General features: G+C 40.7%; 2 protein-coding genes across 4 annotated transcripts; both read left to right on the forward strand.

The window, feature by feature from the left end:
- The first annotated feature begins 238 nt into the window (after positions 1-238).
- On the forward strand, positions 239-3,781 carry LOC139417415 (FK506-binding protein 5-like). 3 transcript variants are annotated; one of them, XM_071166690.1, is made up of 6 exons: positions 239-309; positions 670-717; positions 852-2,934; positions 3,090-3,162; positions 3,256-3,351; positions 3,436-3,781. In XM_071166690.1, exons 2-6 carry the CDS (start codon positions 675-677, stop codon positions 3,535-3,537), a joined length of 2,397 nt encoding a protein of 798 aa, XP_071022791.1. In that variant the 5' UTR covers positions 239-309; positions 670-674; the 3' UTR covers positions 3,538-3,781. The 3 variants fall into 3 exon arrangements, with proteins under 3 accessions (XP_071022791.1, XP_071022792.1, XP_071022793.1); XM_071166691.1 differs by having other exon boundaries at positions 262-309; positions 3,093-3,162; XM_071166692.1 differs by lacking the exon at positions 670-717 and having other exon boundaries at positions 269-309.
- A 325-nt stretch (positions 3,782-4,106) lies between these two features.
- LOC139416943 (emerin-like) lies at positions 4,107-11,098 on the forward strand. Its single transcript, XM_071166131.1, has 6 exons — positions 4,107-4,965; positions 5,204-5,305; positions 5,505-5,539; positions 5,712-5,794; positions 5,907-5,963; positions 8,444-11,098. The coding sequence occupies exons 1-6, from the start codon at positions 4,884-4,886 to the stop codon at positions 8,664-8,666; spliced, it is 582 nt and encodes a 193-aa protein (XP_071022232.1). The 5' UTR covers positions 4,107-4,883; the 3' UTR covers positions 8,667-11,098.
- Positions 11,099-14,735: the final 3,637 nt, after the last annotated feature.

The following is a 14,735-nucleotide window of genomic DNA, read 5'->3' on the forward strand; positions in this document are numbered from 1 at the left end:
GCTCACTAACAGTGATGTAAACAAATTTGTGCACAAAATTTGAGAGAAATAAGCTTTTTGTGCGCATGGAACATTTCTGGGATGTTTTATTTAAGCTCACGAAACATCGGATCAACACATTACATGTTGCGTTTATATTTTTGTTCAGTATAAATTAGGGCCTGCCCTATACAGACGATGCTTAATTTGATAGAGCCAGACACAGGCAGGGTGGAAGTGGTAGCCTACATCTCTGAGGGAGGGAGGGCTGGGTCTTGTGTTAGACATCAGAAAGTAAAACCACAGCACGGCTTATGTGCTAAATCTACGGTGAGTACATCAACATCTTCCTATGTGTGACTTTATTTATGAACAAACAAAGCCTTTAACAGACTTGGGTTTTGTGACATTTCAATTTGCATATTTTTGTAATTATTTTGTTGTTCTCTTTGTCCTGACTGTCACTACTTGTCGATGTGTTTTGATATATTTCTGCATCCCCTATTCTGACAGGAAGCTAGTTGAAGCAATAACAGACGAGAAACCTAACACACTTCCTGTCAGAAATCAGAAGAATTTTGTTGTAAAAGATGCTTTCAAATGTTGCCGAAACGTGTATCTTGGTAAATTGACTAACTTAAAAGGCACAGAAATCTTATGACATATAGTTTGACTTTACCTATTACCTAGGGAAGATGGAACAGAACTTTGCTGATTTGTTAACGGATGCATTTTCAGGTAAGCATTATGCAGGTTGAAGCTAGAGCACTGCAACTTCACTGTTTAGTACAATCATTTCCTGAAAGTTACAAGAAATATATTATTGCTTGGGTTTTCTGTCATTATTTGCCATGTTGATGTTGTTGTTGCAGACACATCCCTCCCATCTTTCCCTGAAGGAGGGTTCGACTTTGAGCCTCTTGATTTTGACGAAGCCAAGACAGAAATGTCCTCTGGAAGATTACCAGTGCTGAGAGAGGAAGAGGAAGATGTGGATGAAGGACAGGAAGAGGAAGAGCCTGGTGGAGAAACTGGAACTGTACCTGACCCTATCTCAGTGAAGACATATGATGTGAGTTTGACTGAAGAGGATACACAACATATTGATGATGAGGAGAAGTGGGAGGAGGAGGAAGAGGAGGGCAAGGAGGAGGAAGAGGAGGAGGAGGGCAAGGAGGAGGAAGAGGAGGGCAAGGAGGAGGAAGAGGGAAAGGAAGAGGAGGAGGAGGAGGAGGGCAAGGAGGAGGAAGAGGAGGGCAAGGAAGAGGAGGAGGAAGATGAAGAGGAGATCACCTCAGGAGAAGAAGAAGACACAGGAATAGAGAACATTGGCTCCCCAGGGGGTAGGTCTGTGGTTGTTCACTACGACGAAGAGAATATAGAAAATATCGTAACTACAGGACAACCTTTTGCCCAAGAGGATAGGGAAAACCCTAACATCAGAAACACAGAGCGAGGTGCTTACGAGAACAGTGATGTGAGTTGTTTTGAGGGTGTTACTGAAGACGTCACCATGGAGACCACAGCAGATAGAAGTGAAGGGATTGAAGAAGAGGAGAGACCGGCAGCTGAAGAAAACCAAAAGAAATCATCTGATTCAGACCTGGAGGTCCCGACAAGCTCTATCACTGAAAACCAGAGAGAAGAGGGAAAGAAAGAAGTGCACTTACTCTCCCCACATTTTCCCCAGGAGAATGAAGAGGAAGAAGAGCAAGATGAACCTGGAGCTCCAGAGATTGTTTCTGGTTGTCCTGATCCCGCAGCAACACAGAATCTGCAATCTATTATGGTCAATACCTTTGTGGAACACCCGCTTGAGGCGAAAATTAAGGACTTCCTAGGGGATGACCACCAAGAGGCGGGTGAAAGCTTTGCAGATTACCCCTCTGACTTCTTTCCAAGTGAATACGACAAGGATGGAGGGAAAGGGAGAGAGCGAAACAAAAATGGGAGCACACTGTCTAGTCCCTCTGAGGGTCATTTAAAGATAGACGAGAATGTCGACCCAGAGAGAGAGATAACCGAGCAGAAGGATAGCCATGTACAGGGAGAGGAAGATGAAAAGGTTGATGTGAGACCTGCTATCTCTCTGAGCGTAGAAGGCAAACAAGATTTAGCAGATTGTGCGATGTGTAATATCAATATTGACATTAGCATAAGCAAGATTATTGAAGACAATTTTGAAGCTGATAGCTCCAGTGATAGTTCCAGTGATAGCTCCACTGATAGCTCCAGTGATGGCTCCAGTGAGGATGAGAAGGATAATGAAGAACACAGAGCCCTGCCAAGATACCAGGGTCTTCCTCAGAGAGACTGCAGATCTGATGTTTTACCTCTACCTGACTGGGAGGGTGGAGAGGAGAACATCTCCAAGCAGAGTGTTGCCGACCTGCATCTTTCAGACACCATCTCTGATGTCCCCACTTTTACCCTTCACAGTGAGGCTGGACGTAGTACAGCAGACGTAACCAGGTGTGACAGGGGTAAGAGGAGTACAGGCAACATGTCATCATCTGACTCTGAGGATAATTTTCCGGGAGAATTTTGTACGTTGGAGACTGAACTAAGAAAGGACAAAGGGGAGACTTGGATTTGGGGTAAAGAGGAGTATCTTCGAGAAATCCCGCCGGAGCTAGAAGGAAAGTTGGAGAACCACCTTCACACCAATATAAACTGGGACACAGGGGAAAATAACGTGGACAGGAGTGGTTTCATTCTAGATTACCAGTACGAGGGGAGCGGAATCACAGTCGGAGAGGAACAATTTGCAGATGATGAAGAAGAGGAGGAGAGGAGTTGGAAACAAGAGAAAGTGAGAATCGAGGCATTCTACAAGTTTTATAATGACGAAGAGGAGAAGGAGGCCATGGAAACAGAAGGTGCTTTTTCAAGGAGGAAGCCTAGAGTTCAGTTCTGCATGGATCCCCTGCATCAAGTCATTGAATATACAGACAGGTAAGAGAAATTGCCTACATAAAATTACTCAAGACACCCGCCAACCAGGAAATGCTTATTTCTACTTGCACAAGACATGTAATTTGTACTGTCACTGTGGTAGATAGATAAGTGAAATAATTTCCTATATTACTGTCTGTCTACTGCGTTCTTAGCAGCAGTGACACGGATTTGGTCGACGGCGCATCTGACAGAGATGAGGACCTGGATTCTACAGCAAGGCTTGAAGTGAGAGCTCTCTCTCTCTCTCTCTCTCTCTCTCTCTCTCTCTCTCTCGCTTAGCCACCAGCAGCACATGACAATGCAGTGTGTCTATTTCAGGAGCAGCGTGAGCCTGAGACTCAGGAGAGTCAGAAGCCACAAGGAGAACTACAAGATCTCAGCAAAATACCTCGGACACACAGCAAGAGAGATTGGGTAAGTCTTTACCCCACAACTTTCTGTAAAAAAAAGGGCTTCATGAAATTGATGGGATTCCTCTGACACACTGTGTTTGTGTAGTGTCTGAGGGTGCTGAAGTTCCTGCTGAAGATGGCCCTTTTGACATTGATTGGACTTTTGACATTCTGGTGGACAACAGACCTAAAGGACTTGGACTGGTGATCTGGACCAAATACAGTGATTGCAAACGACTGTACTGTATTGTCAATATGCCTATGCCTGAAAATAATTTGATAATAAAGTAGCAGCAGCTAAGTAGAAAATGCTTACTTGTAAGGAAAATACTCTCTCCTTATACTGTAGTTGCTGTCACTTTTATTTTCATAATGTCTTCATCTGTAACATGTCTTCATCTGTTTTGATGGATAATAAAAAGGGGTCTATTTATATTCCCATTTAACTTTAAGGTTCAGCATTTTATATATTGTTTTACATCACAGATACCAGAAAGCTTGTCTTTTCCACACAAATATAAGCCTTATTGTTTAAATTCTCTGGTACTATGTGACTCTTGCCAGAGCGTAAGATATACCTAAGAAGCTGCTGTCACGGGTGAATGATTTTTTAAAGAGGAACCTGAAACAACGTTGTAACAATCATATAAATAGAATGAATCAAACGGACATCCGCCATTCAAGTCAATGACGGTATAATGATCGGGCTGGTGGTCATTGGGAGTGTACCCACCCATAGGAGCAAAGCAGGAAGTAAAAGCAGGAAGTGCACCCATCAATATAAATCAAATTAATTTTATTTGTCACATGCTTTGTAAACAACAGGTGTAGACTAACAGTGAAATGCTTACTTATGCTGTGGATTTGTTGATCCAACTCAATTGACATTACAACAAGTACATTCTATTGCACGAGCCACATCAGGTAATATAATGTAAATGAACAACTCTACATTATCATGGAAATTATCGCATCACAATAACAGGCAGCCATTGCGAGTGTACCAGTCAAACTGCCAGGGTAGTACCAAAGACAGTACAGTATGAAGAGGGGCCAAAACTGCTTATCCAAATAGATTTTTTTCTATTTCTTAAAAAAAAAATCCAAATACAGATCAACAATTTACATTCTTATTTTATCCAAATATAAATCCCCGATGACACTTGTAGCCGAGGTTAGCTAGCTAATCTCATGCGTTAGAAACACGTCGTCGGGTCTAACGGTCGTCTCGCGCCGAACTGCGCATGTGCCAAACGTCAATTCAAACGCACTCCTTCGATTAAAATCTCGTTTGACGAAAATGAAAAACTGTTTGTTTCCATTTTCATAAGCGTTCCCCGGAAGTCTCGCGATGTTACCCCTCTGGGTTTTTAGAAACTTTGTGGTTAGAGGGTCCAAGTCCGTTCTATTCATAATATTTCTATGGTAGCAATGTGTGGAAGTGGGTGGTGCCAGAACATTGTTGATTTTTGCAAATTAAACTGTAGTTAATGTAGCCAGTCAACACGAGTAATTTTCCGTTGCAATCAAAGAGCAAAATATATAGGCGACAGTATGGCCACACTGAGAAGTAAGTCTGACCAAGAAATCAGGGAACTGTTGGACGAGTATGGAATTAAGCACGGGCCTATCGTTGGTAAGTCATGCTTTCATTTTTTAACGTTAACGATAAGCTTACCCAGCCCATAGCTGAATAATGTTTTAGCTAGCTACTATAGCTAATAATTCCAAGCCTACTGAGTAGGCCTGCCTAATAGACTAACGTTATGTTTATGACCAGACAGTCTCAAATGTATTGATGATATTATAATAGTCATGTAGCAATGGTTTTATTGCATTACTGAGCCACGTCTAACATTTCTGCATTTTTGAAGACACTACAAGACCCCTGTATGAGAAGAAGCTAAAAGAGGCCATGGCCAAAGACAAGAAAGTCACAAAACCATCCTCAGACAAAACCTTCTACAGAGAAGAGCGTAAGTTAAACATGCATGATAACACAATGCTACATTATGCATACATATACTATCTTTAGACTGAAATAAGTGGAAATCAGGAATTATATTTTTTGTCGTTTAGCAGAGGCTTTTATCCAGTGACTTACAGGAGCAATGAGGGTTAAGTGCCTTGCTCAAGGGCACAGAGACAGTTGTTCTTATTCTTTCTTAATTTCAGAGGAAGAAGTCACTTACGTTACCTATCGGACACCAGTAAGTATCCAACCTTGGGTTGATTCATTAGTTCACAGTTGCTTCTACATTGTAAATATTAATTTGTTCTTAATTAACTGACTTGCCTAGTTAAATGAAAAATAAACACATTTTATAGCTGGAAAATCAAACAGTCTTACCATCAATATTATTCTGTTTCTCATATTTGCAGGTTATAAGCGAAGGACCTTCAGGAGATGGAAAACCCTACATGAGGTCAAGACCAGAGTACAGTGAGATGGACTTTGTGGATGAGTACGTTTGTTTACAGATTTTTTTGTTATCCAGTGTTTTTTTTTATTTATGGTTAGTTGATTTTAAAGTGGACCAATAAAAACGAATCCCCTTGTTTCTCTCTCCTTTGTAGAAAACTCTATTCGAGATCAAGACCAGAGTACAGCAGCGGAAGACAATACGTTGATGAGTGAGTCTCTTGTTTTGAAAGAGTTCAAATTGTTTATGTATAATAATGTTTTCATAGCTTGGTCCCAGATCTGTTTTTTTTTTTAATGCTGTCTTGCCAAGTCCTATGGTCGTTGTCATGCCGACAAGAACCATATGAGTTGGCAATACTTGACAAACAGATACTGAAACTATGCTAATGTTCAGGGATGTGATTCCTACTTTTCTGACATTTATCACCCATTCATATTCCGTGCCTTCAGAAGGTATTCATACCCCTCGACTTATTCCACATTGTTGAATTCAGCCGGAATTCAAAATGGATTAAATATTCGTTTTTTTTCCCCTCACCCATCTACACACAATACCCCATAATGACAAAGTGTAAACACGTTTTGAGCCATTTTTGCAAATGTATTAAATTAAAATACAGAAATCTAATTTACATAAGTATTTCACACCCCTGAGTCAATACATGTTAGAATCACCTCTGGCAGAGATTACAGCTGTGAGTCTTCCTGGGTGAGTCTTAAGCTCTTTGCACACCTTGATTGTACAATGTTTTCCCATTATTCTTTTCAAAATTCTTTAAGCTCAAATTAGTTGTTGATCATTGCTAGGCAACCATTTAAATCTTGCCATAGATTTTAAGAAGATTTAAGTCAAAACTGTAACTTGGCCACTCAGGAATATTCACTTTCTTCTTGGTAAACAACTCCAGTGTAGATTTAGCCTTGTTTCAGGTTGTCTTGCTAAAAGGTGAATTAGTCTCCCAGTGGATAGCAAACTGAAACTGAAACCAGGTTTTCCTCTAGTTTTGCCTGTACTTAGCTCCATTCAGTAAACATTTTTATAAAAATGTTTTAAACTCCCCCGTCCTTAACGATTACAACCATACCTATAATATGATGCAGCCACCACTATGCTTGAAAATATGGAGAGTGGTACTCAATGTGTTATGGAAAGTTTTCTATTTTGTACAGGCTTTCTTCTTTTCACAGTGAATTAGGTTAGTATTGTTGCTCTATCCTCAGTTTTCTCCTATCACAGCCATTAAACTCTGTTTTAAAGTCACCATTGGTCTAATGGTTAAATCCCTTTGTGGTTTCCTTCCTTTCCGGCAACTGAGTTAGGAAGGACGCCTGTATCTTTGTAGTGACTGGGTGTATTGATACAACATCCAAAGTGTAATAAATAACTTTACCATGCTCAAAGGGGATATTCAATGTCTGCTTTAAAAAAAAAATGTGTACCCATCTAACAATAGGTATCCTTCTCTGTGAGGCATTGGAAAACCTCCCTGGTCTTTGTGGTTGAATCTGTGTTTTGAAATTCACTTCTCGACTGAGGGACCTTACAATTATCTGTATGTGTGGGGTACAGAGATGAGGTAGTCATTCAAAAATCATGTTTCAGCACTTACTGCACATAGTAAGTCCTTGCAGCTTATGTGACTTGTTAAGCACATTTTTACTCCTGAACTGATTTAGGCTTGAATACTTATTGACTGAAGATATTTCAGCTTTTCCTTTATTATTTGTAAAAAAATATATATAAAAAAACATTCCACCCTCACATGTGGTATTGTGTGTAGGCCAGTGACACATCTCAATGGAATCCATTTTAAATCCAGGCTGTAACACAACAAAATGTGGGGAAAGTCAAAGGGTGTGAATACTTTCTAGAAGGCACTGTATATACACTGAGCAAAACATTAAGAACACTCTTTCCATGACAGCATTCACCTAGTCAGTCTATCATCCTTTATTGATGTCCCCTGTTAAATCCACTTCAATCAGTGTAGATGAAGGGGAGGAGACGGGTTAAAGAAGGATTTTTAAGCTTTTGAGATTAAATGAGACATGGATTGTGTATCATTCAGAGGGTGAATGGTCAAGACAAAAGATTAAAGTGCCCTTGAACGGGTTTTGGTAGTAGGTGCCAAATGCACCGGTTTATCAGGACTGCAACGCTGTGGTTGTTTTTCCACACTCAACAGTTTCCTGTGTGTATCAAGAATGGTCCACCACCCAAAGGACATCCAGCCAACTTGACACAACTGTGGGGATGCATTGCAGTCAACCACAGGAGGTTGTTGGCACCTTAATCGGGGAGGACGGGCTCGCGGTAATGGCTGGAGCAGAATAAGTGGAATGATATCAAATACATGGTTTCCATGCGTTTGATGCCATTTGCGCCGTTCCAGCCATTATTATGAGCCGTCCTCCTCTCAGCAGCCTCCACTGCAGTCAACATGGACCAGCATCCTGGTGGAAAGCTTTTGACACCTTGTGTAGTCCATGTCCCTGACGAATTGAGGCTGTTCTGAAGGGAGGGGTACAACCTAATATTAGGAAGTTGTTCATAATGTTTGGTATACTCCGTGTATATGGAAACTGACCTATCCCCTAGCTAAGAGCCTGCTTTTCTATGTTCTGATCACATCACATACCTGAATATAGTCATGTGAGACTAACCCCCCCCCCCCCCCCCTGTTTTCAGGCCCCATGTCTACAACACACCATCATACTCATCCTACTCCAAACCGACGCCTGTGGTGAAGTCTGGAGGTGTCGTGGTAAAGGAGGAAAAAACAGAGAGTTCTGGGAGACTGGTCCCTCTCTGGATCCAGTTTCTGGTCTTCCTGATCGTAGCCGGGTTCCTCTACTTCATATTTATCAACATGGAGTCCGTAGAGAGTAGCCCCTTTAACAGAATCCAATGATCACATTTTTACAAAATATGGGATAAGTTCATTAGGCAGAACATTTTAAAAGAAAACAGTCCAAAATGGAAGTAAAACATTTTTTTTTAACTCGTCCAATAATAAAATCACAAATTTTCTGTTGGACATTTTTAAAACGTTTTGCTACGGTGTGAATGAATACATCCCAGTGTTCATATTTTAACAGATGAATTATGGAAATCCCATGCCTGTCATTCTTTGTGCTTGAGGTTTATATAAAAAGGTGACTGACATTGGATTCTGCCAAAGGAAAGCCAGAACATTTCCTCTCGTCCAGACTTGTATTTAAGTTACTAGATGATGTATAGTATTCTGTTATCATACAACTATGTTACCAAAATAGGGTGCTTCTACTATGGGTAATAGTACTGTGAGAAAGTGTCATCACTATCTTCATCATCTCCCAAAAAATGTAGTGTCCACAGCTCATAGTAAATACATCTACCACATATATATATATATAGATATATATATATATATAGATCTATCTATGTATGTATATGTTAGTATCAAATCGGAAATACACTATATACACAAAAGTATGTGGTCATCCCTTCAAATTGTTGGATTAGGCTATTTGTTGCTGACGGGTATAAAATGGAGCACACCGCCATGCAATCTCCATAGACAAACAGTAGAATGGCCACTTTCAACATCAGTTCTTCAAATTTTTGCCCTGCTAGTGCTGCCCCAGTTAACTATAAGTGCTGTTATTATGAAGTGGAAACGTCTAGGAGCAACAACGGCTTAGCCACAAAGTGTTAGGCTACACAAGCTCACAGAACGGGACCTGAGTGCTGAAGCGCCTAGAGTGTAAAAATCGTCTGTCCTCGGTTGCAACACTCACTATCAAGTTCCAAACTGCCTCTGGAAGCAACATCAGTACAAGAACTGTTCGTCAGGAGCTTCATGAAATTGGTTTCCATGGCCGAGCAGTCACACAAGTATAATGCTCACGGCCATTGGACTGAAGCAGTGGAAATCAGTTCTCTTGAAGTTATGAATCACACTTCACCATCTGGGTTTGGCGGATGCCAGATCGCTACCTGCCCCAATGCATAGTGCCAACTGTAAAGTTTGGTGGAGGAGGAATAATTGTCAGGGGCTGTTTTTCATGGTTCTAGTCCCCTTAATTACGGTGAAGGGAAATCTTAACGCTACAGCATACAATGATATTCTAGACCATTCTGTGTTTCCAACTTTGTGGCAACAGTTTGGGGAAGGCCCTTACCTGTTTCAACATGACAATGCCCCTGTGCACCAAGCGAGGTCCATACAGAAATGGTTTGTTGACATCGGTGTGGAAGAACTTGACTGGCCTACACAGAGCCCTGACCTCAACCTCATCGAACACCTTTGGGATGATGCCGACTGCGAGCAAGGCCTAATCGCCCAACCTCACTAATCCTTGTGGCTGAATGGAAGCAAGTCCCTGCAGCAATGTTCCAACATCTAGTGGAAAGCCTTCCCAGAAGAGTGGAGGCTGTTATAGCAGCAAAGGGAGAACCAACTCCATATTAATATCCATGATATTGGAAAGAGATGTTCGACAAACAGGTGTCCACATACTTTTGGTCATGTAGTGTATTATGATTTGGTAATGGCTATTTGTGTAAATGTCCTGACACAATGTGCTATCTAGTTGTATAGTCTGGTTTAGTCAGCCATACGCAGTATCCTCGTATTCTCTCTGCATCCTGGGGGGGTATACTACACATCAGCAACAATGACTCTTGCTTAACTATTGTGAAAAACTGTATTTATTTGGAAGATAAGCTTGAAATGGGCATGGTCTAATTGAATCAAAAACACAAGTTAAGCTTTCTTCTTGAACATGAAAATCAATTGTTATTTTTGGTTGTTTTAAATGACATTAAAGTTCTAAATGGCATTAAAGTTCTAAATTCCAATGTTCTAAATGGCATTAAAGTTCTAAATTCCAAGGTTCTAAATGGCATTAAAGTTGAAAATGAAGTGCCTTAGCATTTTGACCTGTTAATGGTTCCATTCGCACTATACAAATGCAATTGCTGTGACAGGTGTATTGTCATTCAAATGTTCAGTGTGGGAGGTGGTTCTGTTAATTGTCTTATGGTGACCGTCACGAGTACATGTTTCTACACCTGCAGTATCATTTGTAAATACTCACTTTGACGTTACCATACACTTGTCTGTTTTTTTATCAGAGATCACTTTGGTCACACAAGAATGTTTATTGAGCACAGGCCGCATCCCATATGGCACCCTATTCCCTATATAGTGCACTACTTTTGTAGTGGGAATAAATAGGATGCAGTCTACAAAATAAATACTTTTCAGCGAGACAGTAACTGTTCACATATTTTGTATCCAGCCATTTTGAGTCATTCCTATGAATCTCCCAACTTTAAAATAAATGTTTCTGTATCAAACAGAATTTCTGTCATTTCTTTCTTTAAAATGATTGAATAGAGGTTAGTAGAGAATAAAATGTGATCACAGATAATAAATATTTTTTATTTATTACCAGCAACATACGGTGAACAGAACTTGAGTAACTGAGTGAAATCTAAAACCCTGACACCCATAGAGTCTAGACACTAAAGGGCAAACTTTATCTACTAGAGATGGACATCGGCTAGTCAGTCTGCTAGAGATGGACATCGGCTAGTCCGTCTACTAGAGATGGACATCGGCTAGTCCGTCTACTAGAGATGGACATCGGCTAGTCGGTCTACTAGAGATGGACATCGGCTAGTCGGTCTACTAGAGATGGACATCGGCTAGTCGGTCTACTAGAGATGGACATCGGCTAGTCGGTCTACTAGAGATGGACATCGGCTAGTCGGTCTACTAGAGATGGACATCGGCTAGTCGGTCTACTAGAGATGGACATCGGCTAGTCGGTCTACTAGAGATGGACATCGGCTAGTCGGTCTACTAGAGATGGACATCAGCTAGTCAGTCTCTAGTGGAGATGGACATCAGCTAGTCAGTCTCTAGTGGAGATGGACATCAACTAGTCAGTTTCTAGTGGAGATGGACATCAGCTAGTCAGTCTCTACGGGAGATGGACATCAGCTAGTCAGTCTCGTGGAAATCAACTAGTCAGTCTCTAGTGGAGATGGACATCAGCTAGTCAGTCTCTAGTGGAGATGGACATCAGCTAGTCAGTCTCTAGTGGAGATGGACATCAGCTAGTCAGTCTCTACGGGAGATGGACATCAGCTAGTCAGTCTCTACGGGAGATGGACATCGGCTAGTCAGTCTACTAGAGATGGACATCGGCTAGTCAGTCTACTAGAGATGGACATCGGCTAGTCAGTCTACTAGAGATGGACATCGGCTAGTCAGTCTACTAGAGATGGACATCGGCTAGTCGGTCTACTAGAGATGGACATCGGCTAGTCGGTCTACTAGAGATGGACATCGGCTAGTCGGTCTACTAGAGATGGACATCGGCTAGTCGGTCTACTAGAGATGGACATCGGCTAGTCAGTCTCTAGTGGAGATGGACATCAGCTAGTCAGTCTCTAGTGGAGATGGACATCAGCTAGTCAGTCTCTAGTGGAGATGGACATCAACTAGTCAGTTTCTAGTGGAGATGGACATCAGCTAGTCAGTCTCTACGGGAGATGGACATCAGCTAGTCAGTCTCTACGGGAGATGGACATCGGCTAGTCAGTCTCGTGGAAATCAACTAGTCAGTCTCTAGTGGAGATGGACATCAGCTAGTCAGTCTCTAGTGGAGATGGACATCAGCTAGTTAGTCTCTAGTGGAGATGGACATCAGCTAGTCAGTCTCTACGGGAGATGGACATCAGCTAGTCAGTCTCTACGGGAGATGGACATCAGCTAGTCAGTCTCTACGGGAGATGGACATCAGCTAGTCAGTCTCTACGGGAGATGGACATAAATTAGTCAGTCTCTAGTGGAGATGGACATCAGCTAGTCAGTCTCTACGGGAGATGGACATAAATTAGTCTTGCAAATTCTAACTTCCAGATCGATCCGATCCTGGGCTTCCGAGGCTACATCATAACTACCAGCAAGATGGTCCCAGCTCTGTTTGTGCTACCCCTCCTAACTATGGTCGCTCGGGTCACCTCTACTGAAACATAACTACACATTTATCTCACTAATCATGGACTGTTATCTGTGAAAACAACAATTCATGATCCTTGATGTAGCCTCGTGTTAATTTACAATCTTGTAAAATAAAAAAAATGGATTCAACTAATAAATAGTGTAAATACACAACATATTAAGAAGAGACCTGAAGAAAACAAATTGATTTCACAGTCAAAGCTTTGCCTGAATACCAGTATCATCAAAAACGGCTAGCCTGGTCCCAGATCTGTTTATGCCATGTTGCCCACTCCTGTGGTCATTGTCTTACCAACAGTGGCAAAAGAGGACAAACTGATCGGGGACCAGGCTATCAAACTACTCCACCAATCAGGAGTGGTTGCTGCCAAGACTGAAAGCATCCATCCACATGCTTACAAACCGAAACAGTTCGGAATGTTGTGTTTATATTATGACAATTGTGACGTTTTTGAATGTTGTTCGGTGATCGTCGGTGATTGATCAATAGCAGAGATTATTCAGTAAAGTCTGTTGTCATTCAACGAGACACGACGTTTGCGGTTCCAATTCATAAAAGAGACCCTCGCTTTATGCCCTTGGGGGAATCCCCGTCACCATCTTGGTGGGCGGTTCAAGTGTTTGTAATCTATGTATGCTTGTGTTCCCTCATGTGCTTTATGTATTGATTTGTTGTTAATAAAAAATCTAATTTAAATTTACAATTTAAAAAAAAAAGCTTGTGTACAATTATGTTCACTTCGGGGCCTGAAACTCCCCATAATTCAATTCGCGGCGATTGTACATCCACTAAGAAAAGTATGCCAAAAATTAAAACAACATATGGAGTCAACATACACGTGTAAGTAAAAACGAATGTTAAATAAGTCAGAAATTGTGCTACTAATGCACATGAAGGCATAAACATGTCTCATAAAAGTAATGTTTTTGTTTGGTTAGCTTTTGGAAAATGTATAAATAAAACATTTTCCTTCTTCGGAAGTTCCAACTAGGCAGGCTAATATTATTTAGCGAATACATTTTCTAGCTATCATATAGTAGGCGTATATTAATACTTATATATGTAATGTAAGTAGACATGCAATCATAATTGGCTGAAAACATAATCATAACGGGATGAACGAGGGACTGACCCTCAGAGCCTACCTTCTATTGACCCTGTTGACTCATCAGTAGGAAAGATTTGTTTATCTTTTGGTCCATTCAACAACAGAGCGATACGATCCTTGTTTCAGCAGGATGTTGTACCTTATGTCATGCCTTATTGGAATGGATTTATTGATAATATCTGTTGGAAAAAAGTTTGGATGTTGCCACACACATACCTACTTGTTAACAAAATTAAGGAAGTTTCCTTTAAAATTATTCATAAATATTATCCTGCCAACCACTATATGAAGAAGTTTAAGGAAAACATCAACTCAAATTGCTCCTTGTGTAATGACCACCCAGAAACAGTTGTGCATCTTTTTTGGCATTGTATGCATGTAAGAAAACTGTGGCAAGACATCAGTAGGTTTATAATTGAACACATTTATGAAGATTTGACACTATTGTGGAGAGATGTACTGTTTGGATTCTTGACCTATGATAGAAATAAGCATAATCATTTTTATGTAATTAATTTCATTATTCTTTTGGCCAAATTTCATATACACAAATGTAAATTTACAAACAGAAAACCACATTTTCGTACCCTACAAAAAATAATTTAACTGTATTTTAAGACAGTTAAATGCTCTACTAACAAAAAAGCTGTTAGAATTGTAAGTATATGCATGTCCCTTAAGGTCCTTGTGTAATTGTAATGTGATATTGTACCCCCCAGCTCGATTGTCTATTGTTTGTAATCTATGTATGCTTGTGTTCCCTCATGTGCTTTATGTATTGTTTTGAAATTAATAAAAATTAAAAGAAACTCGTAAAATTATTTTTTTTTTTTTAAAGGGATGAACGAGGGAC

This window comes from Oncorhynchus clarkii, chromosome 9, assembly GCF_045791955.1.
Source record: "Oncorhynchus clarkii lewisi isolate Uvic-CL-2024 chromosome 9, UVic_Ocla_1.0, whole genome shotgun sequence".
Taxonomy (NCBI): Eukaryota; Metazoa; Chordata; class Actinopteri; order Salmoniformes; family Salmonidae; genus Oncorhynchus; species Oncorhynchus clarkii.